Here is a 26,843-nt window from a genome sequence, read left to right as displayed (position 1 = left end):
TCCCCCTGACAAAGCCATGCTGACTATTCCTGATTTAATCCCTGCCTCTCCAGGTGGAGATTAATCCTGTCCCTTCAAATTTTTTCCAATATTTTCCCTACCACTGATGTTAGACTCACCGGCCTATAATTACCTGGTTTATCCCTGCTACCCTTCTTGAATAATGGCACCACATTCTCAGTCCTCTAGTACCTCTCCTGTGGCCAGAGAGGATTTGAAAATTTGTGTCAAGACACTCGGACTCAGAACTGAATGACTGACTTGAAAATATTTTCGTTCTGCATTTTTGTTTTAAGACAAAAAAAGCACAATTTATCCATCTTTTATGCCTATCGGTTTTAAAAAAGATTGCAGAGAACATTTGGTGAAGATATATGTCAGTCTGATTCAAATCACGTTTTCTCACTTCCAAGTCTAAAGGGTGAGTGTTCAAGCCTGGCTCTGAGATTGAGTGCATAATTTATGCTTATGCTTCAGGGCAGAACCAATGGAGTGTCATGTCTGTCTTTCAGATGGACATTGAAAATCAAAGAGGAACAGTGTGTTCTGGCCAGCAATCCTTCCTCAATCAAAGACAACAAAAATTACATTAACTCGTCATTCATCCTTTTACTGTTTCTGGAATCTGGCTGTGTGTATGATGGCTGCTATTGCCGTGAAATCCTTTTGGATGCTATGAGAGATGTGTTAAGGTGCTATATAAATGCAAGTTCCTTTTTTAATTTCAGTGACTTGATCAAGTTAGTAATTCGCTGTTTGTCCCTCACCTGTTTGATTCAGTGCAAGTGACAGAACTACCACGGGTTTTGTGGTGCAGTAGGCCAGAGTGCTGTGTTTTCACGCCAGGCCTGGTGTTCGGGTCCAGCACAATCACAAGACACCAGTCTCTTCTGGCCACAGGGGCTGTTAATAATGGGAAGATGAACTGTATTGATCCAAGCACACAATTCGGAGCTAAATTAGTCTCCTAAAGGCTGTGATTGTGGCTGGTGTGAAAAATTAGAGCTCGTCATGTGGCATGGTGTTCTCTTCTAAGGTTAAGATTAAAACATGTGGTGGTGGAGGGCATTCTACTCTGATTCTGACTGTTAGTTGGTGTGCTTGTTAATAACACTAGGGATCTAAACTTTTTAATGCTAGTTTTTTCTCCATTCAAAAAACCTACTAATCGAATTACATTCTCGGAAGTGGCATCTGTTTTTAAAGCAGTACAGTTTTCTAAAGTAAAAGATGGCCGCTTGTAAGAAGTAGAAAAACTTATGAAGCAAAGAACAGTAATGGTCCAAACACAACAGCTAGCCTGAGTGACATTGAATAAGTCTATGGAAATGTCTCCCAAGTCCTTCCTTGCGGTGGCAGAGCTAACTTTGGTTTGATGGAGGAGGACCACGAAGGAATGTAAAGAATCCCACATTGCGGTTTTTAATGTGAACAGGGTTTATGGGACTATTTTAATTTTTCCAACTGACTATTGCTGCTTATACTGAACAGTTGGACACTACGTACATAACAAATTGCTCATGCCATTGATGTTTCTACAAACTAGCCTTTCTTACGTCATTTGAAGATGTTTACAAGCCATCCATTCTATACATGCTGCATGTTCTCTTGCATTCATTTTGTTCAGTTTGATTTATTTTATTTCTAAGTACTATGTTTCCTATTGCTAAATATCCCATGCCAAATCACAAAGAAAAAAATAACTAAAATTCTTTTCAGTTGTGTGTAGCTGGTTTTTGGTCAATAGCTGTTCTGAAGTTGTATTTAAAATAAAATTGGGAGGCTAGGGGCAGGAGTGGCAGTGAACAGGGCTGAGGGGTGCATGCCTGTGCCTTCGGACTCCGGTAAGTAAATGGGGAAAAACTTCTAGGTCACGCAAGATCCCAAATCCTGGATTTACTGAGTGAAGATGATGCTGGCTGCCTCAGAGCAAATCAGCCTTGAACTGGGTGGTGGTGTGAGCCTCAAACATATTTGCCTATATTTTGGCAAATATATCAGGATGCCTTTTTTACTCGCCCAATATGGCGAGTGGCACATTTTCAAGTTGAAATGTATACTTGTGCTTCCTGCCCACTATATTGAGGGATTAGTAGGCCAGTTAGCATCTGATAAAGGCTATGCCCCGCCGAATGTATAAACCAGATTCACTTTTTTAGTCTTGAATGTGTAAATTGTGCCGTGGGACTGGAGAGGAGCCATTGAGCAGCCACCAGGAGGAATTTCCTCAGCAATTCTCTTGATTGGCCACCGTCACTTTGGCAGAATATTGCTGGTGTTACGACCAGGTGAGGAAGGGGTCTCAGGCGCTCCTTTTGCCCCTTCTCAGGTTTGACTCCAACAGGGTTTATTCTTTTAATACAGTGGTTTAACTTACCAACTCATTGAGCACTTGTTCCTGTTACTCTAATTACAATTGCAAATGAACCAAACAAGAAAGAAGTGAGTTTATTATCCATGCTCCCATTCATACGAGAGGCGCACACACACAAATAGATAGAGGGGAAGAAAGAATTGGGAGGTTCAAGTAAAGTCTGTAATAAATGGAATTTGAATACTGAGTTTCACTGTCCTTAGTTGAGGTTAAAGTCTTGGAGTCCTCGCTGGGGCCACGTGCACAGTTCAGGCTTGCTTCTCTGGTTCCAGAAGGTCGAAGAGAGGTTTTATCTGTCTTGGTTGCCTGTAAAGTTCTGTAGTCTTGAGGCTGTGCTGCCACCGTGGCTTCCTTGCGACTTTGCTGGAGACAGAGAGAGAGATTGAATTCTTGGAATTCATTTACAGTCTCTTTCCTTTCTGAGGCACAATTAAAAAACTCTGTTACACCAGCAGGTATGTCATGTGACTACCCCTTTGTCTGAAAACAGAAGTTTCTGGAAGTTTTTTTTGAAATTCAAAGCTCTTCAGACATGCTTGGTAGGGGCAGAGAGGGTGGGTTTGGCTCTTTCAAAGTCAAAGAGTTTCGATGGCTTTTTTGGTTGCCACTATTGACGACAAACCATCCTAGATAGTTGAACCAGAGCGCATCCCTATTGTTCTTGCTAGACTAGGTAATTATCTCTGTCTGCCAGCCGACCGTTGGCTTCTCATATGCAAATGTGCGTGGCCATCCTTAGCTGTTCAGTTCTGCTTTTTAACAGTTAAATTTGTAATGTGCAATAAAAAGTTCTCCAACTTTCCATATGATATTTCCCATTTGGCATGTGTGATTTCCGTCACACTGGTGTAATTTTTTTTTATTCATTCATGGGATCTGGGCGTCACTGGCTATGCCAGCATTTATTGCCCATCCCTAATTGCCCTTGACAAGGTGGTGGTGAGCTGCCTTCTTGAACCGCTGCAGTCCATGTGAGGTAGGTACATCCACAGTGCTGTTAGGAAGGGAGCTCCAGGATTTTGATCCAGCGACAGTGAAGGAACGGCAATATAGCTCCAAGTCAGGATGGTGTATGACTTGGACGGGAACTTGCAGGTGGTGATGTTCCCATGCATCTGCTGTCTTGTCCTTCGAGGTGGTAGAGATCGCGGGTTTGGAAGGTGCTGTCAAAGGAGCCTTGGTGCGTTGCTGCAGTGCATCTTGTAGATGGTACACACTGCTGCCACTGTGCGTCGGTGGTGGAGGGAGTGAATGTTTGTAGATGGGGTGCCAATCAAAGTGGGCTGCTTTGTCCTGGATGGTGTGGAGCTTCTTGAGTGTTGTTGGAGCTGCACTCAGCCAGGCAAGTGGAGAGTATTCCATCACACTCCTGACTTGTGCCTTGTAGATGGTGGACAGGCTTTGGGGAGTCAGGAGGTGAGTTACTCACCGCAGGATTCCTAGCCTCTGACCTACTCTTGTAGCCACGGTATTTCTCTGACTACTCCAGTTCAGTTTCTGGTCAATGGTAGTCGCTAGGATGTTGATAGTGGTCTTTGCTGAAGTTACAGCAGTGGATTGGAAGAATGTCTGAGGAAATCACGGTGCTTGTCTTTTTTAATATGAATTTAGAGTTCTGATATGTTTAAAATTGAAGTTCTAACCTCCTTTGTTACAACATAAATGTAGGTAAAGTGAATAAAAACTCGTCAGGCAACTTTCTGTTCTCTTGAGGTGATAGAAATAATACTGATTGTTGGACTGTCATTTTGTTATATTTAATCATTTGCAACTCTGATCAGCTTTGGTTCAAACTATGTTTGAATGCTGACTAGGCCAGCATTTATTGCCCATCCCTAATTATCCTTGACAACTGAGTGGCATGTCAGAGGGCAGTTAAGAGTCAACCACATTATTTATTTATATTTAGAAATACAGCACTGAAACAGGCCTTTCGGTCCACCGAGTCTGTGCTGACCATTAATCACATTACCCTCTCACATCCCCACCTTCCCTCAATTCCCCTACCTATACTAGGGGCAATTTATAATGGCCAATTTACCTGTCAACCTGCAAGTCTTTGACTGTGGGAGGAAACCGGAGCACCCGGCGAAAACCCATGCGGTCACAGGCAGAACTTGCAAACTCCGCACAGGCAGTACCCAGAATTGAACCCGGGTCACTGGAGCTGTGAGGCTGCGGTGCTACCCACTAAGTGGTGGACTAATCACCTTAAGCTCAGCAAATGGGGAGGTTATCGGCTTGGCTCTAGTATTTGCATCCGCTAAATAAATGAATTCTTCATGATAGGATTGCTTCTCTTCTGAATTTGTTCCTGCAGGGCAAATTTGCATCATTGCTGTGAACAGTAGAAACATGTGACATTACAATTCTGCCCACAGACCTTGCCCAAGGTTTTCAGAGGATAGCCTGCACAGAATACCAATTGAAAACCTTCTTCATTGGGAGTCAGATTGAGTTCTTGGACCATTCCACAAGAAATAAATGTAAATATTTTGATATTTCCAAAAGGGTCGGCAGATTTCCTTTCCTAAAGGAACCAGATTTTTTTTTTTACAACAGTCAACAATGGTTTCATGGTCACCATTAGACTAGCGTTTTAATTCCAGATTTATTAATTGAATTCAAATTCACCATCTGTTGTGGTGGGATTTGAACCCATGCCCCCATAGGTTCTGGATTACTAGTCCAGTGACATTACCACTACACCACTGCCTCCACTACCTTGTGAAGGCAATGGTTGTTTTATTTTGTAGATTCCACACATGGCAGGCACTTTGATCTGAAAATCAAACAAGTGCCAAATGATTATTTAGGTCTGGTAAGATTATGTCTCATCAAGGCATGAATAAGGTATGCAAGGCCAAAGCAAGAAGTGAATCAATATTCAATCAAAGGGTGTTTAAGATGCTTCATTCATGTATTTGAAACTCAAAGGTCTTGTTAGGCTGTGATAGAAGTTGTTAGTGGCCAGTTCTTTTAATTCCTTCAGATATACTGTATAGCTGAGTCAAGACAGAACTGTGAGCATGGTCGTTCATAGACCATATCAAGTGGCCTCATCTTGTCACGTTGGTTAGTTTAACGTTGCCCGTGAAAGTACTATATTGCTAAAAAATAAAAAATTACTCCAGTTTGATTTGCTTCTGTGTATATTTTTTTTGTAATAAATGATTCCTGGGTTAGCTTCCAAAGGCACCCTGTCAGAATGATGGATACTTCTGTACGATATCCACTAAAACTCAGTGATGAAAGGTTAGGTTGTTAACTCTGAGGCACAATATGTCACATTCACTATATATAAAGGTTACTGCCTTTTGCAATGGACACAAGAGTGGAAAATTGTCTGAATCATAATACTTTCATCGCCATCGGTCAGGATGGGTACAAGGCTCTCTTGGTCCTTGCCTCTCTGCCCCTTTTTTAAGTTTCATGCCTTGCATGAATAACTTAAGGTGATTAACAAAAAAAAGCTGACATGAAAAACGTATTAAAGTTTAATTTTTTAAAAATTACGCAACGAGTGGATAGGATTTGGAATGCACTGCCTGATGAATTAGTTTCCACCATCGTAATAGTAGCTTTCAAAATGGAATTGAATAAATACTTGAAGGAGAAAAGATTTGCAGGGATATGGAGAAAGAGCATGGGGAACAGGGCTAATTGGATCCACTCTTCAAAAAGAGCCGATACAGATTCAATGGGCAAGTGACTTTCTTCTGTGCTGTTCTATGATTCTATGAATTGTGTTGTGGAATAAGAGTTTTTCGTCCATTCCCCTATTTAGGCAAATAATCCTGCAATTTCCTGTTGTGTTTGTACAGTATTGAAGTACGGTCACTAATCGGTGCCGATCTAGGTATTTTAAGTGTAACGTGAGAGGGTTGCTGATATGGGGTGGAGAGAGTTGGAATTGTGAGGGAAACGGTGCTGGGGCAGTGGAGGTCATATTTCACCTGTTACTAATGCTCTTGTGGATATGTGTAACATGGTTTAAACTGAGACAGCTGGATTCTTTGGATAGGAATAGACTGGGTAATAAAAATCCCAAATTGTCAGATGAAAGTGTAATTTAATTTTTCTTATTGTGAAATGTTATCTTCATTTTAAAGGAGTTACTGCACTAATATCTCAATAGGATTCTCTGCATCTGTAACAATATCTTAGATCAAGTGGTCCCACCCTATAATGTTGAATACCGTTCATAAAGGAACTTCCTTCAGGATGTGTTCACAATGTGATGACCTTAATTCTTTTTGAAACTAATCCTATTGTTAGATGCTATGACAGAAACTCTGCCCAATAATTTGGGCTGTTCTCCTTCCCCAGGCAAAAGATTGAGATGTGCAGTTTGAGTTAATTGAACCTCCACCACCGCGCTTGGATCACTTGGCAACCTGTTAGACTGCCAGATGGACTGAATACTTTGATTAAGCTGGAAGAGTATGCACATTTTTACTACTCCACCCTGCAGGGAGTGGTTTGATAGCAATCAACAGCAAACTTCTCCTGTACTAAATTAAAATGGCAGACTTTGCAAAGTATGCATGGTAGGATTTTCTCTTCTCCCCACACCACAAGCCCAAAAATTAATAAGTGTTGACATTTCTGCCCCAGGCCACATTGTGCAAGTGTATGTTATGTTTGTCCTAGAATTTTAGTCTTGTCTCTGCATTATATTCCTGATTTAATTAAGTCATTTTGACATCCTCTTGTGACTATGACCATAGTGCATTATCCCTCCTCGTCAACCTCTCTGTAGCAATGATATTGACAAACATTCCATGCTCAGCTGACACCTCTCTGATTGCTGCCAGTGGTACCTCCTGCAATGGCTTCTCATCCCACCCCTTCACTGTTCCCAGTTGAGCCATCCAAGGGTCTATCCTTGGCATTTTTCTCTTGCTCATTTACTTGCTGCCGCTTGGTGACAACATCAGCAATCATGAGATCAGTTTTCACATGCGCACCAACACTCAGCTCTACCTCTCCGCTGCCTATTTTGACCCCTCCCTCTGTCTCTGCATTGTTAGACTGCTTGCCCAACATTCAGTCCTGGATGAGCCACTATTTCCTCCAGTTAAACATTAGGAAGACAGAAGCCATTATCTTTGGCTTCCATCTCAAACTCTGTATGCTTGCTGGTGATTCCATCCCCTTTCTTGTCACAGTCTTGGGCAAAATCAGACTGTTTGCTACCTTCACATCCTGTTCAACCCTAAATTCTGCTTTCTCTGCTCCTGCTTCAGTCCCTCTGCTGCTTAACCACCCCATTCGTACCGTTGTCACCTCCACACTCAACTATTCCAATGCCCTCCTGGCCTGCCTACCATCCTCTGAAAACTTTAGCTCATCCTAATCCTTTAGCTTGCTTGTTTTTTTTGAACCGGCTTGGGTTTTTTAATAAATGCTGGAAAATGCAATTTGTGCACTAAAAATATTTTTAAATTGTCCAGTTATTTGAATTGAGTGATTTTTGGATTATGAGAAAAGGAGTAGATATGACCTCATTTTAACTACAGCCTTCATAAAAGGGACATTCCCATTTGAGTTTGTTTAGGCTTTGGCGGCCGGTGGGGGAGGGTAATTGTCAATTTTAATAAATGATTTCCGTACCTTAATTCCTCTTTTCAAAGGAATTTTTAAGCACACGGGTGGTATTTTCCTTTCTTCGTGCAGTCATCCTGTGACCATGCCCTCTAAGAGCTGGATTGAGAGTGGTCAAACACTTTTTGAGCTCCCGCCTTGACAATCTGGGCTCCGTCTGTGCTGTCCTTGACGCATCTTTATGAAAGGGTTCAAGGTAATGAGGTGGTACAAAAATACATTTCCCTGAAATCCAGGCTGCTGCTTCGTGAAAACATGATCAGTTGACTAAGCAACTAGTAACTGGCTCTCAGTTATCGCTTCTAAAGATACCCGAGATGTACTTGAAAATACCGTGCAACTTAGGATCAGGTTCATTCCCTAATTTTGATAACGCTTTAGTTTTACTATATGAAAGATGCTACATGCACGCAAGTTGTTGTAGTTTCAGGGTGTCTTAAAGGTGAGCTAGTTGAGCAAGCTGTTTATTGATGTACCGGCTCATCAGCTAGCCTACCAAAGATATTTATTTTTGGCTGAATGTTGGGCTTTTGTTTGGTCATATAGTGCTTGGACTTCAGGATATGTGACAGACCTTTTCATATTTAGCTATTCGAAGGCAGACTGTGGTTGGATAGGAGTCCTGTGCGGAAGGTTCTCATTCAGCTGTGTTTGTTTAGTTGGTTAGCTGCTTCAAATGTCCTGAATATTTGTGGATTAGCAAACAGGATCTGACTTATTGGTGTTGCAGTTTGCCTTATTTTAGGAAGCATTTATATTCTAACTCTTGTGTATATAATGAGGCTTTCCAGAGTAGATCCCACTACCCTTGTCCCTCTATTTTCTCTCTCAACCTCCACCCCTCTCCCACCATCCACCCAGTATATTTAACCAACAGGATGCACAATATTACAGTATATTGGCTTAAATCCAATTTCTCCTAAGACATAGAAAAACAAAATACATCAGATGCTGGAAATCTGAAATGAAAACAGAAAATGTTGGAAATACTCAGCAGCTCTGGCAGCATCTGTGGAGAGAGAAACCGTTAACATTTCAGGCCTGTGACTTTCCTCAGAACTCGGAAAAGTTAGTGCAATAGCTTTCGAGCAGGTGAAAGAGGGGAAGGTGGGAAAAAGAATCAAAAGGAAGGTCTGTGATAGGGTGGAAGGCAGGAGAGATTAAATGACGAGTTCGAGGTGCAAGGTCAAAGGGAGTAGTAATGGGGCAAGTAAAGAAACTAAAGATGTGTCTAGAGGAAGTGTGCATGGCAGGGTCATGAACAGCTGCCCTCTGAAAGCAAAGACTGAAAAGAAAAAACAAACCAGCAAATAAAAGGAAACAAAATGGGGGCAGAGGTTATGATCTAAAGTTGTTGAACTAAGCGTTGAATAAAGGCCTGCTCGGGTCTGCAATTGAAACCCGACCTGAGTCCTTTGATTTTTTTCCTGCGCCCGACCCGACCCAACCACCAGAATGAAGTCGATTTATATTGAAGAGGTTGTGCCCTACCTTGGATGGAATCGCTCACTGCAGACTAGTGCGGAGTCTGGATGCACGTTTCCCACCTTGATGTCCTGGTTGTCGCTGTGTCGGATCCGACCTGACCCGAGCCCGAATGCCGGACCCGGAAAAGCGACCCGACCCCACGTGTTGGGCCCGGTCGGGTTCGGGTCGGGTAGCCATTCTCTAGTGCTGAGTCCAGTTGAGTAAAATGGCAGGTTGGGGTAATGCAAGCGGACTGAACGGAGGTGTTCTGCAAGTAAAATGCTGTTTCACCCACAAGAGTGTTTGGTGCCTTGGATGGTGAGAAGGGAGGAGATGAAAGGGCAGGTGTTGCATCGCCTGTGCTTGTATGGAAAGGTGCGATGGGAAGGAGAAGCGAGTGACTGAGGAGTGGACCACAGTATTGTGGAGGGAACACTCCCTTCGGAATGCTGGGAGGGAGGGGAAGATGTGTTTGGTGGTGGAAATGACAGATGATAGTTGAATATGGAGCCTGATGGGTTGGAAGGTGAGGTCAAGGGGTCATATTGTGGTCCTAGGATGGAGGGGGAGGGGTCAAAGCAGAAGTGCATGAAATGGAACGGACGTGGTCGAGGGCCCTGTCAACCATGGTGCGGGGAATCCTCAGTTGAGGCAAAAGGAAGCTATATCGAAAGCTTGGTATAGGTATGAAAGGTTGCATCATGAGGTGCAATGGAGACTGAGGAACTGGGAGAGTGGAATAGAGTTTTTACAGGAAGCAGGGTGTGGGGAGGTGTCGTCAAGGTAATCGCTTTGTGCAGCGAGTTATGATCTGGAATGCACAGTCTGAAGGGATGATGGAAGCAGATTGAACAGTAACTTTCAACAGGGCATTGGATAAATACTTGAAAGGGAAAAAGTTACACGGCTATGGGGAAAGAGGAGTGGGACTAATTGGATAACTGTTTCAAAGAGCTGCCACAGACACAGTGGGTTGAATGCCCTCCTGCTGTATCATTCTATTTGGTCTGCAGTCTCCTAACATGATTTGCATATCTAAGGAAAATTAGTGCCAGCCTGTATATCCTCTCTGACTTCCTTCAAATGATTTGATTTGCTTTAACCGCATTAATCAGCTTTTAGGAGGGTAAAGGAAGAGTACTTCTCTATGAATATTTTGACTGCAGGTCCTGAATTTGCTTCTGTTTCTGCCCATGTTAGCTATTCATGCACCCTGTGCTCTGCACCCAATTCACTTTTGTGCATACACATCAGTTTGGCAGCATCTACGTTGATCAGGTATTAGACATTGTGCCTGTGCATCCCTTCTCAGTTACTGTGATCACAGGTTGCACCCTACTGTAATTGACAGGTTTTTTTGGGTGGGGCAAGGGTTTGGGATTCTTCTCTCCCTCTTCCTTCCGTCTGTTCCATCTACAGTTCATGGAATCATGCAGTTCATACAGCGCAGAAGCAGACCGTTTGGCCCATCATGTTTGTGTCAGCGCTCTGAAAGAGCTATCCAATTAGTTGCATTCCTCATAGCCCTTCAAATTTCACCTTTTTAAAATATATGTCTAGTTAATATTGAATCTACTTCCAATATTCTTTCAAGCAGTGAATTCTCCTCATTTCCAATTATCTCAAATCTGTTCCCTGGTTACTGACTCTCCTGCCAGTAGAAACAGTTTCTCCTTACTTATTCTATTAAAACCCGTCAGTTTTGAACACCTCTATCAAATCTCCCTTTAACTTTCTCTGCTGCAAGGAGAGCAATCTCCGTTTCTTCAGTCTCTCCACATAACTGAAGTCCCTCATCTCTGGTACCATTCTGGTAAGTCTCTGCACCCTCTCCAAGTGGACATAACTCAATTGCTGTCCAGTGCAACGCTAAATAATTTTTAAAGAGAGTTTTATTTGCCCTACAAAGTAGGTAGTTTTTTAACAAGCCAAATTTCTCCAAGCTGTGTTTTTTTTTTTGTTGCCGAATTCTGATCTCCAAATTGTAGGTGCTAGTTATGTTAATTTACTTAGAGTAGGTTCTGCATGGCCATGTGAGCCGCATGGAAGATGGCAGGATCCCCAAGGACACATTGTACAGTGAGCTCGTCACTGGTATCAGACCCACCGACCGTCCATGTCTCCGCTTTAAAGACGTCTGCAAACACGACATGAAGTCCTGTGACATTGATCACAAGTCGTGGGAGTCAGTTGCCAGTGATCGCCAGAGCTGGCAGACAGCCATAAAGGCGGGGCTAAAGTGTGGCGAGTCAGAGACTTAGCAGTTGGCAGGTAAAAAGACAAGCGCAAGGCGAGAGCCAGCTGTGTAACAGCCCCGACAACCAATTCTATCTGCAACGCCTGTGGAAGAGTCTGTCACTGTAGAGTTGGACTTTATAGCCACTCCAGGTGCTGTTTCATAAACCACTGACCACCTCCAGGCGCTTACCCATTGTCTCTCGAGCCAAGGAGGCCAAAGAAGAAGAGGTTCAGCATGATTAACTGCATATAGATCTGGATCCCTGCCAGTTTTTCCAGACCTCGAAGATTTGTTAAAGTTTGATGATTCAAGTACTTTATCAGCTTGGTGGCAGGTTTTGTTTGCTTCTATGCAGGATGTTCACACAAGGAACTAGCCAACGATCTTTGCTCAAAAACCTTTGTCATTGGTCTAAGCATGACATTGTGTTTAAAAATCTTATCAGTCGGTTCCATTGCAATGAGGTGGACCTCCAGTCAATCTGAGACCGTTACTTGTTCTATTGGTGCTGGGGCTCTAAGCAAAATGCCATATTTTCTTGTTTACTGTAGCTGTAGCCCTGTTGAAGTACCTTTCAGAGGAAGGTGCTGTTACTGCACAGTTCTGTGCAAGCATGATCAGTTAGGACACAGCTAGCATTGGAGGTTCAGAGTTCATTGTTTTATTGTCTTTTCTTGATGTTGACAGGAATATTATACATAAAATCAGGGTGTCTTGGTTGCACTGTCACTTTTGAGTTATCTGTGCACAATACCTCTTTCAGACTCAGCGGGGGCTATGGGGGAATTATTGGAGTTATATAATTTTTTCTTTAAGGTGAGTGATATTACAAAATTTTATTTTTCAAACGTGTTTTGCATATTGGCAATGTAACAGAAGCCCAGTAGGAGGGTGGCCAAAGGTGGAGCCATGAAACGTGTCATATGTGACCATGTGGCACTGGGGGAAAGGAAAAGTCATGAAGCCTGTTTTATACCACCATTGTGTAACTTGCGCACACGTGGTGAGAGGCTGTTGAAAGCAGTTTACTGACCTCATTGGAACAAGTGCGTTTGAGCCAGAAGAGGGCAGCTCCTCAGAGGTGGGCAGTGGTTGAATCTGAAATGGTGGACCATACTGTAGGCTACGGAGCAATCAAAGAGGCACTCGTGCCATGATTTCTGTCATGCGGCATTGCTGACTTTGACCAGTGCAGTCTCAGTGCTATGAAATGGAATGTAGTGGGCTGAAATCCAGACTGAGGGAGATTGAAGGAGTGATGACCAAGTAGGGCAGACAGGAGCGCAGTGTTGGAAATGGGGCCAATTTGAGATGAGGATTGAGAATAGGCTGTTTAAGAAAGGGACATAAAGATGGCAGTTTTGAAATGGAGGGGAGGAAACTATGTGCGAGAAAAGAAAAAGGTTAAAGGTATTGTGGAGAATTGAACTGAAGAAATGAATAGGCATGACTAACCAGCAATACCAGTTTTTTGCTTGGTTTTTAAAATCTTATTTATTCCTATCCCTATGTAGATAAAAATGTGGTAATCAAGCTAACATTGCAACGAGTTCTTTCTCTTTACAGATATAATCATTGAATAGTTCCACAGTCCTGAATACCAGCAGTTCATTAGTCAGGGTGGAACTACACAAGTGTCTCTTGCATTAGTGACCATTGTTATGACGGAGGCGGGAGGAGTGCACTGTTTTTCTAGTTCCACTTCTCCACAGGTCACAACATATATTTTTAAATTTTTTCGCAGTAACTGATAGTCAATCATAGACTCTATTTTTATATAAAATACACCAACCAGTTTCTTTAATAAACCACAAAATTATAAGTTTATTATAAAACAAGTCTTAACCAGTAACGAAGCAAAGCATTAACACAGATTGAAATATGAAAGTTCCCTTTTTACCTTAGCCCCTCACACACGCACACACAGGTTAATTGAACAAATAGAGATTTTCTTTTTAGAGCTCTAAGCTCTATTATATAAAAAAAAAGGCCAAAATGAATACTTTGGCCAAAAAATCGCGAATTCTTGAATAAATAAAGATATGGAGAGATGTCGGATGTCTTTTTTTTCCCGGTTTGGCGTCTCAAATACACTTGGATGGCTGTCACTGGGATCCTCCTAGAACAGTTCTGGCCTGTAAAGATTAGACAGGCTTTCCAGGAGAAATGTAGCAACAGGGGTTTCAGTCTGTTTCTTGTACTTGCTTCTCAGGGTTTCTTAAAGAGAAGGAAAAACTGGCAGGCTTTTTCAAAGAGCTGGAACAGGTCGAGTTGGGGTTTGTCCTTGGCAGGTTAGTTCTTTAACTCCTCCTCTGTCCACACCCCAACTGCCTGTCCAAAGTGGAACCAAAAACATCTTGGCAGTCAAGCCTCCTGACCCCTATAAATCATGACCTGTCACTTCTCTGGAAACATCATCTTCAAGTCAAAAGAAAAGGCCCACTGCTGGGTATTTATCTGAAAACAGGTGTGTTTCAGTAACTGTTGTTTACAAGCCAAGTCCAACAGACCTTCTGATGACTTACAAAAAAACCCCCACAAAGTCCAGCACCTGTGGAAACCTTTTTTCAGTTCATAAACGCAACACCTTGTTGCAAACAGAAGCACTTTTAATCTGTTTTGGTTGCTAAACCACAGCAATGTGACCATTTTAATGTTCCTAACATTCCACAGTAGTTGTTGATTATCTGAGGTTGTGTAATCCATTGCATGATTCATATTTTTCCCTTCCCTGGTTTATCCTTTGATTTTCAGTACAAGTCAGAAAAAAAAAATAAATGCATCCACAAAATATCTGAATTGGATTTGTTTTGGACTGCACAAAATCCTGTCTAACTCTGTGTTGACCAGTAAAAATCGCTGACTAGCACAGGTGTGTGGCCATGCAACACCATTTTCGATACATGTACCAATTTTAGTAGAAAACGCTTTGCATACAATGCAGAAAAATGTACTTCACATGTACATTTTATTACAATCACCTGGTTCATGGTTTGAATTAATTTTATAGAGGTAACTTTTAATTTGGGAGTTGAGTTTTTTAATACAAGACAAATGAAAAGACCTGGTTTGAGAAGCTGGCAAACAAACCTAGGGTGGTTGCAAATCAAAGGGTAGCCTATGTTTATTAGTAAGGTCATATTGGGAAGTGCAAGACCTGATACAATGGGAACCCGTCTTAACTTGATGGAGGCGGTGTGTCTGCCGCTACATCAGTTGGGTTTAAATTATTTGATTTCCCAGATCAAAGAAGATTTGAAGTTGGAAATAATCAGTATAAATTGCTATCTGGGACATCCCACATGTACCATGTTGCTTTGGAGATAGATGATGCAGGGGATGCCTGTTGGGGTTTTGATCTGTGTGCTTGCAAGCACAGTCAGTTGGCTTTCAGACAAGGAGTTGGCTTCAGAAGAAGCTGTTGGTTTTTGGAAATCGGTTGGACTCTGGAGCAAAGAGGCCATCAGAAACCAGGGGTGTTTCTTTTTTGAGGCAAGCCCATGCTCAAGCTGGGAATTCCAGATTCGGGAGGTGATCTCATACCTTAGAAGATAGCTGAGAAACTAAGGAATCGAAGTGAATCCCTAAGAGCTGTGGTACACTTTGGTTTGATCCTAGGATTTGTGAAGAAACAGCCAAGATCCTGTAACATATAGGGTGAATTCTTGGGGTGGAAGTAACAGCCAAACAGGAGCATTCTGTTAAGACTCCGAGTTTAAAGCATAGGACTTCATGTTCTGTTAAGATTTTAAGTTTAAAATGTAAGTGTCCCAAGTTGTAGTGTTAAGTTAGTGTTTTGCTTTGTTTAACTCTTGTAAAGTATTTTTTGTTTAAAATGTGAAATCTTGTGCAATTCTTTGAGTAATAACTGGGAACTTGTCCTCTTTTTCAAAGTTAATGGTCCTTAATGGGATTGTAACAATTTACTTAAATATTTACTGCCGTTCAATGCAGGACTTCTGCAATCTTTCTCTTCCACCAAAGTTTGGAATAGCATGTTCGCAGGAACAGCACATCTTGGTGCAGTTTCTGGGTTTCTGTCCAGCAGGTACAAGCAGTACTCTGACTTCTTCAGAGTGATCGCTAAGAATGTTGACTCGTGCATCAAGATGCACCAGTCCTTCCCTGCTCTCTATCTATAACGTGGTTGGGTGCTGCTTGCCCTTTGACATGACTTTTCCTGTTGGAGGTACTCATTATTGATTGGACTTGCTTTCTTTTGCTGGCCTGCTGCAGTTATTCAGATTGCTCGAGATGACCTTGATGATAGCTCCCCTCTTCATGGATTATTACTGGTGTTTCTCTGGTGCTGAAACCTGCTGTTTTCATCCATGTTCACAACATTTTAGCAGATAGCCAAGGAGGAAACGCCTGTATGGAGATCAAAAAAAACATGTGCACTTCTGTTCATCTTGTCATTTTACCAACTAATACACAAAGGTTTTAGTACACATGCTTGCACTGTGCAAGTATGAGTATTGAGGTCATGTACCCCATGATAGTGTCTATTACTTGTATTTTGTTCATGAAAAATACAATTATCCACACCTGGATTCCCAATGTGGCCAACCCACTGGATAACACTACACCATCTCTCTGTTGAACTATGACGGAACCTATGTGTTAGAACCTCACTTGAATAGCTTGGTTAGGAGTAATGTTCCTAGAACTGGGATAAGCTTTTGGGAAATTTGTAACTTGTCAATGGCACCCCATCCCACCCCCTCCCCGTACTATATCTTCTCTCGTATTCACCAGAGACAAGCTTGTGACCTGGCTTGTGAGGATTATCTTTAACTTATCCTATTTTTTGTTGCTGTGTCCTCATAAACACAAGTGTGTCTGGGTAAACTGCAGAAGGAGATGAAACTTGTAGTGCTGTATGCTTTAAATGCAGATCTGTTGTGAAATTTCCTGTAGGGGTACTACTGGCAAGGTAACAAAAAAGGAGGGACATTAATACATATCTAAACTTACTGCAGATCCACTTATGTTCTGTTTCTATGTGCAAGATTGGGTTTCTGTGAGATATGATTTAAAAGATCTGCCGTTGCTAAAGTTGACTTTTACAGCCTGTATAAGTTACAGCGTGTAATCGCTTCAACACCAAGCTAGTGCTCAGTGCACAGAAGCATACTTTGGCTCCAGGATATTCCTCCAATCTGTCATTGCACATGATTGCACGCAACATACCCTTAAAATTTTTATACTCTGTAAAAGAGCAACTTTAGCAATGACAGGACTATTCATTATGTATATAATGAGGTTGCATATAATCTGTATGTGCATGATTTCAAATTGGCTGGATGTGGAGCAGAAGTGCAAAAACACGTGTATTAGGATTTCAGTAAAGTTGTGGCCAAGTGAAATTTGCTTGCCATGTCCACTTGAGTTATCGCTGCTGATGAGCAGTTTGAGGTGAACATGACCAATGAAACATATTGGCAATAAAGTATATTCACTTAAGTGAGAGATATAATCTGTAAAGAAAAGAAAGACTTGCGTTTATATAGCGCCTTTCATGACTTCAGGATGTCCCGAGGCAATTTACAGCCAATGAAGTACCTTTTGAAGTGTAGTCACTATTGCAATGGATATGCACTATATGGACATCGGTACACTAAAGAGTGGTGAGGACACTGATGGTCTGTCATGCATTAACTTTGTTACCAAGAATAGGAAGTCAAATAATTACACTTATCAGTGTATTCCCTGTCTCTGTACAGTTCAAGAAATGCATTTGATCTTTATTGATCCTTAAAGTCTTTTTTTACTTTTTTTTTAAAGAGGCTTACAAAAAAAATTTTAAAATCCCTACACAATACTTCACCGGTACTTGGATATGCTCATTCTACTTGCTGATCTTGCAGGTTCCAGTTACTGATTTCAAATCAGCACATGTTTCGAGACAAATACACTGGCCCCATTAAAATTGTTTCCAAAGATTTTCAAATACCCTGAAACATACCTAGTTCTGTTATACTGCACCTAAGCCTGTGCGTACCTTGCCGATCTAGAATCACATTGCACTGGAGGTTTTGCTTTAGTTGCACTTCGTTAGTTAGAAAATTGATGAACTTACTTCCACACAGAGTGGCATTAACCAGTTTATTCAGAAAGCTATAAACTTTTATTTTGCTGAGCATTATCTGCTGAAAGAGTAAAAGAAATATTCTCCCTAATAATACTTCGACACATGCACACTCCAAAATATCCTAGATGTCTGCTTTAATATTAAAGCACATTAGTTTGCTGTCCTCTGGATTGATTGTACAAAAAAATCAGCCATTTCTAAAGCCCTCAGTCATTCTGATGCTTCTACACAGTAGAATGTGTATTTTTAACAAAGGTTTGTAGATATATTGATCAAATTTTAACATCTTCAGTGCCTTGGGTGTATTGCTGTTTATCTTTGGCCTACCTTCTTGCCTTCCAGGACGTAAATAACACCAAATTTCTGTGCTCAGTCTTTGTTTTCTGGTCCAAAAATGCTGGTAAACCATTCCATGTGTCCCTTTTCTGTGTGAGTTTGATGAGTTTGGGGCCCTTATCTAGGGTATTACTTTCAACGGTAAAATTTTTATGCATTAAAATACTTGCATTTAGATGACAGGAATATTATTTGCGTTTTTTTTTCCCCTCCCAGGATGATAGCCACTTTAAATCTCTCCTAAAAATCTGCTCTATACACAGTTTACAAACTGGTGACAGTGTTCTTCAGCTGATAGTTTTACTGCTAACTGCTCACTTTAGACAGAAAAGGTCCTTCTAAAGATAATAAATCAGCTGATGCCATCTGAGCCTTTGCAGGATAACATTTAGTTCCATTAAAGCTGACCTTGCTATTGTATATGAAGAATAAAAATGCTTCCCGTTCAGAATTTTTTTTAGAGCCACTTGCTGCCCCCGCCCCCCCCCCCCCCCCCCCCCCCGATCTCTGGAATTCTTTCCTGAGACCTCTGTGCCCCTCCACATTCCTGTCCTCTTCCTTTTAAAACCGAGCTGTAACCTAACTCTCCTAATCTCTCCTCCTTTGAATTAATGTCCATTTTTTTCTGTATGCCTCTGTGAAGCACCTTAGGGTACTTTCAACAGGTAAAATATTTATGCATTAAAATGCTTGCATTTAGCTGCCAGGGATATTATTTGCTTTTTTTACCTTCTGGGATGATAGCCACTTTAAATCTCTGTTAAAGGTATAGATAGAAGTTGTTTGCACAAAACAATTTTGGAAAAGGGATGAACGGACATAAAATTCCAATTAAAATAAATGTAGTATATTGTGTGCTTTTCGTCAAACATGAACTATTTTACATGTAATTCAGTGCTGGGCCAAAGATTGTAAAAAAAAAAAAAAAAAAAATTTTAAACCTGCTTAAGCTTGTGTAGTTCTGGATGAGACCTATAGAGAGATGCGAGTCTGTATTACCATTGCATTGCTTTGCTAGCCAAATCCTGTGCTATGGTAGGATAACTGGACACTGCTTGCACAGAAGAGCACTCAAAGCACTAAGGCATTTAATGTGTCTTGAGTGATTGATACTGGCACTCTAACTACCCAATAAAATTGTGTAGGTTGTGGTAGACATGTTGGAGGTTGAACCTTTTTTATATTCTTCAGTAGATCCATCCCTTTTATGTGGAAGTTCAGGTCGCTCAGTAAAACTGGTGCTAGTAGCAGAAGTTGATAGCATTAATGAAAGGTAGAAAGTTGAATGGGAACAAGAAGTTGTAGCCAACAAGTTGCAAGGTGCAGAATAGAGGACCGGAACATAAAATTCTGTGTAGATAATAGTTGGAATATTTGGAACTGTAATGCGAGTTATGGTAAATTGTTTGAGATTTGATGGCCTTCAAGCCCTAATTCCCATGTTGCTGACTGCTCATCTCATTATCTGCAGCAAATGAATAAAATAGAAATAAAGACAAAGTGCTGGAAATACTGAGCAGGTGTGGCAGCATCTGTGGCAGGAGAAACAAAAGTTAATGTTTCGAGTCTGATATGACTCTTCATATCCGCCTCAGCGTTAACTCTGTTCCTGTCTCCACAGATCCATGGCATTCATTGGTTCAAGGCAGCAAATCTGTTCCTACGGCTCAGCCAATTCCATTTTGATAACTAGCTGTTGTAAAGATAACTTGAGATAATCCCACCCCCGGATAATAGTTGATCATCTTGCCTTCGATGTTTTCCTCACCCTTTTCCAGCCTGTGGAGATACTCGGACATATCCTTACCTCTTGCTGACAGATGGACAAGCTTGGCTTGTGTGATACCATGAGCTAACACTTGAACCTTACCAGTGTGTGCAAGTTAGTTTTGTGGTACTCAGCCTGTCATGGTTCCATAAATGCTGAAAATAACTGTTGCAGTATTTAAAGCCTTGTCCCTTCCCATATGATCAGGTGCGGCCCCACGTGTAGGTCATGATTCACATGTGGCTCAGGATCAAAAGATTTCTCGTGTTTTTTTAAAATGGAATGTTACTGTCACATGTTCCGGTGGAGGCCTGAAATATCCTTTCATCTGACTGAATAAAGGCAAAGTGGGGTTTATAACATTGGCAGCGTAGATAGGCACTGGATGTCAGATCGATACGCAGCTGCCCAATGTCAGTGCAAAAAGTGTTGAGCAGTGGGATTTGTTGCTCATCAGCTCCATGCATTATTGAATGAGTGTTGATGTGTGGCTGACTTGTTTTTATCTGCATCGCTACTATGCTGGAGCAAGCATCATTGTTCAGTGCCAGAGGATTCTGACTTGCAGCATAGCTGTTTGATAATGTTCACTGGTGTTGTGACTAGCCTCATGTATTGTTTTTGGCAGGGGGGAGGGGGGGGGGTGGTGGCGGCGGGGAGAGAGGGCGAGAACCTGAACGGCCAATGCCGTGTGCAATACATTTCATGCTTTGAATTCGTCACCTCAAGTTGATCCCACCGCTGGTGACAGGCTATAAACACCAGTACTGGCCTCCAGTTCAAAATAGTTGCATAGTTCAAAATGTTCTCTGCAGGCACAAGAAGTTTTGAAGGACAGTGTCTATAACAGTACTGCTGGATGTTTTCCACCAGTAGGTAGATACGACATGAAATATCACTTACCCACCTTTTACATGGTATTGAAGCACTTTAGAGACGTACACTATAGCAGTGTGCAAATTACAAACCTGTAGGATTTCAGTAGTGCCTTAGTGACTATAAAAATATTTTAGTACTACACTGTACTGAAAATGTTTTATTATCTTGTTTTTTTAAACTGGTAACTCAAGTGCTGGAGTCAGAACTTGGCTGTCAGCCACCAGTTTTAATTAAACTCTCCGTCCAGTCTTTATCCCCTGCTTTCTTTGCAATGCAATTTAGTAGTGGGTTGTGGTTCCACAGGTGCTGAACCACTTAAATGTGTGAACCTAAACAGCAAATATCAGTAGGCTAGTTGACTGGCTACACAACAAGCCTAAGGCCTATCCTGCCAAACCCTCACCTCATGCCTCCATGTTCCAGTAGGTGCTGCTGATGGTCAGGAGCAGGAACCCTAGGTAACTTACAACCTTCTCTGCCCCAGTTGCTTAAGAGTGCTGAGACTAATCATAGTGGCCTCTCACATCATTTCCCTTTCATGCATCCTCCCCATGTGCTTACTGGTTCCAGGTCCAGCAACATCTACCTCAGTTTTAAAGTTCTCATGCTTGTTTTCAAATCTGTCTAGGGCTTCACCCCCTCCCTATCTCCTCCAGCCCTACAACCCCCAGAGTTCTCTTTCACTGCCAATTCTGGCCTCTTGCACATTCTCTATTTTAATCATTCCACCATTGCTGGCACTGCTTTCAGCTTTCCAGGACCTGAATTCTGAAATTCTCTCCTTTAAACATCTGTACCTCTCCTCCTTTAAGACGCACCTTAAAAGCTGCCTCTTTGACCAAACTTTTGACCATTTGCCCTAATATATCTCTGTGGCTTGGTGTCAAATTTTGTTTGATAATGCCCCTGTGAAGCACCTTGGAACATTATACAACATTAAAGGTACTATATAAATTCAAGTTCTTGTGTGATCAGCTGACTGATCTGAATCTTGTGCTCTGTGTGACTGAGCTACATCCTTCCCTTTCCAAACACTATCATGAGGGAAGCCTCAGTGAGTTTGTGCGCTCTAATTCTACAGTTGCCCAACACTGGAACTTCCCTACCTCAATAACCTTGTCATTGTACAAGTCTGCTAGGCTGCAGTATTGTATGAAGTAAACTGTGCTCTAGAGAAGAATTGTGACATGTCAAGTATTCGAACGGTGTCTTCGCATCCACAAACACACAATTGTGTGCACACCCAGCTCTCTCAAGATGCCGAAGACTGCAAGCGAGTTGCTAGAAATGCAAGGTGAGCAGAGCAGACAATATAATTATTTCATTAAACTTCTTTTGTCACACACAGGGAGGAAACAATGCTGGTCACACTGTCGTAGTCGATTCAGTTGAATATGACTTTCATCTTTTACCCAGTGGCATCATCAACCCCAATGCCATTGCCTTCATTGGTAAGTTTGCAGGTATATTTTTGTCTACACAACCTGAATTGCTTATCTAATCATTTTCTGGTTTAGTTGCGAAGTATCTGTTACAACTTAAAGGTACTCTTCGAGGGTTGGGGTAGACAAATACCAATGTCTGATGTCGATCTAAAGTTGTTCTAATGACCTGTTACAGAATTGCACTTGCACCAAAAGGAGCTTACATCCTTGATTCTATTATTTACATGTTCTGCTGCTGAGCAATTTGAAGATACTGATTCGTTGGCAAGCAGTCGAAACTCCTCCCCCCCCCCACCCCCCACCCCCTGTCCCAACCCCTTAATTAGTTTCTCTGCTGCTCCTTAGTTTTCTACCAGGAAGTGTTGAGGTGCACCCTCCTCTGTTTCTCTGACTCCTCTCTTGTAGTGTGCAGGGACAGTACAACTGAGTGTTCTTTTTAAATTGGTCTTGTGCTCAGGAAATTCAGAATCACTGTATGAGACTTGTGGTTTTATTCCATTTCATACCAAGATTTTTTTCTGGCACTTTAAAAATAAATGTAGTATGAGGGAATGTCAAGACTCTATATTTTTAATTAGAGAATTATTTCCAGAAATAGCATAGAAATGGAAGGTGGAGTGTCTTCTGCAATATTGAAGTAGGGGAACAAGGCAAGACACATGGGGCATTTGGAGGTTGCAGTGCTGCTTTGGGAGAGTGGGGCTATACAGGCCTACACCATTTATAGATTTCCAGCTGGCTGCATTCTCCATTGGGGAGAACTGGAGCCAGCAAATCCGGCAGCAGTTTATAAGACCTACAAAAAACGAATGGGTCTTCAAAGTCACCTGCCGAAACAATACCAGTAAATTTTGAGCTCTTTCAAACAGCTGACATTAGCATGATGGGCCAAATAGCTTCCTTCTGTACTGTATAATTTTTATGAGGCCAGATAATTCCATTTCTAACTGCAAAAAAAAATTGCAGTTTTAAAAACATGTAGAAGTTAACATTTAGTAAATTAGACTGTACAGCTGTTTTTTCTTACTCCATGCAGTCATAGCAGACCTTTTGCCCAGCATTTTCTAAGGTTCATAGACAACTAGGTTGCTACTAGGTTATAAATATCTTACCACCTGTGCACTGTAGGAATAATAGTATTTGGGCATACGTACGTGTGTGACGCTCCTTAATTCATTTTAAATTGCTCTCGTCAGTACTTCATTATCAATGGCAAATCTGCAGCCAACAATACTTTGCTCTATGCTCTCCATAGTTTGGAAGGACAAAGTGTATAATTATACAGTGGAATGTTTAATCCCAAATGAATGCAATACTGACTAACATTTCATTTTACTGAAATCCAAGTGGTAATACTGCCCTTTTATATTAATGGGGTGTGTATTGAAGCTGTAAATCTAATTGTGTGGATATGTTGGTCTCATTAAGCTGACGGTAAGTTTATTTGGATTTAGTGAGCTGCCCAGTGCTTCTCCAGGTGTGTAATCTCCTTTCCTAAGGAACTTCATTCTGTATTTCACTGCAAAGCACGGCTGTTTACATAGCTACTGCAGTCCGCAATTACAGGAGATGTATATTGGAGATAAATATCTAATTTGTTACTGTAGTAAAATCTTGACTGAGATTATGACCATGTTATTTAGTAAATCATGGCCATCTGCATCTCGGTTGTGACTTTGGTTAATGTGTTTATAATTCTAGTTAAGGTGGGATTTGTTTGGGATTGCATCCATTGAGAGCGAAAACTGCTCAGCAAAATAATGCGTGGTGGGGAAGGGCTTTTTGCATAGTTCCTTACTGCAGAGTGTGTGTGTGTGTTTATATTGCATTTATACAATATTTAAAAGCCAGCACCATCAATACAGGTTAGACGAGTCACTAGTAGTACCTCAGTAGTGAAGAAAAATTCCAATTTAAGGTAATGGCTGCTGCTTGAGAATTCAACTTTTGAGCTCTAAACACTTCATTACTGGAACTATTCCTGTACAATAATGATAATGGACAAATAGAAGCAAAGTCTTGGAAAAGAAAATACACCAAATTTAATTGTGTTGTACTTTTATTTTGGTACTGCTGCTGCTTTTTAAAGCCAAATCGAGAAATTGGGATAGTGAGATATTCCAAGAAATTGTGGCTACTGCACATCCTTCCTGTGTGCAATAAACCTTTCCTGCTTCTCCAATCACTTGGCCAGAATTAATAAAAGTTGCTCTTGAGGGAAATCCAACCATCATTGCCATTGACTGGGAGTTGAACATGGGTTTCCCATTCAACAGCATTATTCACACCAAACCCATTTTCTTTCCATTTCACCTTCATTTTGTCTGCGTTTTGTGTTGTGGTTAACTTGTGTTTTTTTGTGTGCATTTTTTCCTTTATTAGCTAACTGTTCATGTTCTGTAGGTAATGGAGTGGTCGTTCATCTACCAGGTCTCTTCGAAGAAGCTGCAAAAAATGTGAAGAAGGGAAATGGTTAGTACAGTAGATTTCCAGCTGATCCGGGAGCCGGAATACATTGCTATTGCTTGTAATGGGAGAACAGCAGTGTGGTTACTTGTAGTGCAAAAATGCTAGCAGGAGTCCTTTATGACTTAGATCAACAGCTACTGCAAACATGAAATCAAATAAGCAGCAGTTTTCCATATTCCTGCAGGAAGCTCATCTTTTGCAGATAAAGGTTATTTTCTAATTTTTTTTCCTTCTAATCTTCTGTCCTCTTCAGCTGCAGGCATCTACTCACAGACCATTTTGTTTGCTTTGGAAGCTGTTTATCATTTTAATCCCAATTCCCTGGCTTTTTTCCCAATATCCCTTTTAAAACACTTATTTCCCAAGTAAGTATCTATCTCCTTTTCAGTTACCCGGTTGATTCTGCCTCTGTGGCTTTCTCGTGCCATGAATTCCACATGCTCAAAACCTTCCACGTGAAGAAGTTATTTCTGGATTTACTGAAGCGTTCTCGTACTGACAAAAATGAATAATTTGCGTTTTTATTCCAGATAGTTTCAAAATAGCTAGACTTAAGATGGAGGTTATCTTTCCATGTCAGCATTCAACAAAGAGGACAGCAGGATAAGGGTGTCTGTGGGAAAGCTGCATTATTGGCGCATTGAAGAGCATGTTATGCGTTAATGTCAACTCATCCCAATCGGCCTGAAGTGGTTTAATTCCATATAAAAATAAAGCTGATTATTTAAAATGTTTTTATATGTGGATTAAAAGACCAGGGGATAAATTAATTTTATGTTTCCAATTGCTGAACTGTAAAGGAAAGATCTGCAGTAAGATAGCAATATCTGGATGTTAACAGCCAATCTCAAATAGTGTGAGTTCAAAAAACTGCCTGTAGCGTAAAATAATTCCCTTTGTGTGCTCATGTCTCTGACTTTAACTCTATTGAGATTCAAACTCCATCCAAACAAAGTTTACATTATTTATGTACGGCATCATGTTGTGAAGGTCTTAAAAAGATTGTTGCATCTAAAAGTCCCGTTGCTCTTGTAATGTGGTTTAAAAAGAAATCTTTCTTGAAATCGAGTCTGAACTAATACCGTTATTATTGGCCTCAAGTATTCTGGTTTCTTGCTCTGTCTTGGTGCTTTATGGATTAATCAAATGGTTTATAAATGAGCTTAATTTGCTCATTGCTCTGAAGAAGGCAGGGGAACAGGATCAATATCCCAAGTAATCTTCAGAATGCTATTAACAGTATTTAAGGGGCAATTGTCAGTTCTGGGCACGTTGCTCCAATTAGGCGGGGCAGAAGATCCCGCAGACCACCTACTGGTCCTACCCCACCTGCTTTTGCCTGCCACTGCAAAAATGCTGATCAGAATTAATGGGAAGAATGCTGCTTTTGATGAGACATAATGAGGTGATGTCTGGTTCCAAGCTGGAGAGCTTCAGTCTCATGTTGGGTTCCACTTTAGCCAGTTCCTCTTTCGTCTTTTTTCTTTTCAGCCCCACAAGTGTCTGCTGTAACAGTAACAAAAATCTTGCTTATAAAGCTAAATTATTGTTGCTCATGCTTATGACTACTGTACTGTGCAGGGAGCTGATCTGGTTGTGTGATGTCATGTGATGGTGGGGATGAGGGGTCTGACCTGTTCTCTCATTGTCTCAGCTGTGGCGTTGCACACCATTGACTTGCATTTTGGACTGGTCTGCAGACCACGCTTTGAGAGTGAAGAGGCATTCCCCTGTCAATTTACTTCATTATTTTAGACACCATAACATAGACAATTGACTTCCTCAATTCCAGTTAAATTTACACAGTCTATCTTCATAGCTAAGTCCATATATTCCAGGTATCATCTATCTGAACCATTCCTAGAGTTCTGCCAGGGCCACTACAGTTATAGCTGTCTCAAGGTAAGGTCAGCTAGCTAACTTAGTAAAGGCAGACAGAAGGAACCTGGGATCTTCCTCAGTTCTGTACTGAGCAACCTACTTACCACCTGAGCAATGGAGTGAGCTGCAGAAATTTGCTTGAATCCCCTACTTTTGCTATGCCTGCAGCACTTCATGCTGCACATGCGAATTGAAGTGAACTGTGTGATGCATTGAATTTTAAATCATTGAAACATAGAATGACAGCAGAGAAGATGGCCATTTGGCCCATTATGCTTGTGGCG

The 26,843-nt window shown here is 41.4% G+C and overlaps 1 protein-coding gene across 1 annotated transcript in view; it reads left to right on the top strand.

Annotated features, from left to right (window-relative positions):
• adss2 (adenylosuccinate synthase 2) overlaps nt 1–26,843 on the top strand; it is an 86,455-nt gene that overhangs the window by 21,146 nt on the left and 38,466 nt on the right. Inside the window, exons 2-3 of the mRNA XM_068045405.1 lie at nt 22,113–22,215; nt 24,613–24,681. Of these exons, the coding sequence (XP_067901506.1) occupies nt 22,113–22,215; nt 24,613–24,681 (172 nt within the window). The remainder of the gene's footprint in view (nt 1–22,112; nt 22,216–24,612; nt 24,682–26,843) is intronic.

This window comes from Heterodontus francisci, chromosome 13, assembly GCF_036365525.1.
Source record: "Heterodontus francisci isolate sHetFra1 chromosome 13, sHetFra1.hap1, whole genome shotgun sequence".
NCBI classification, from domain to species: Eukaryota; Metazoa; Chordata; class Chondrichthyes; order Heterodontiformes; family Heterodontidae; genus Heterodontus; species Heterodontus francisci.
This window is presented reverse-complemented; position numbering and strand designations above follow the sequence as displayed.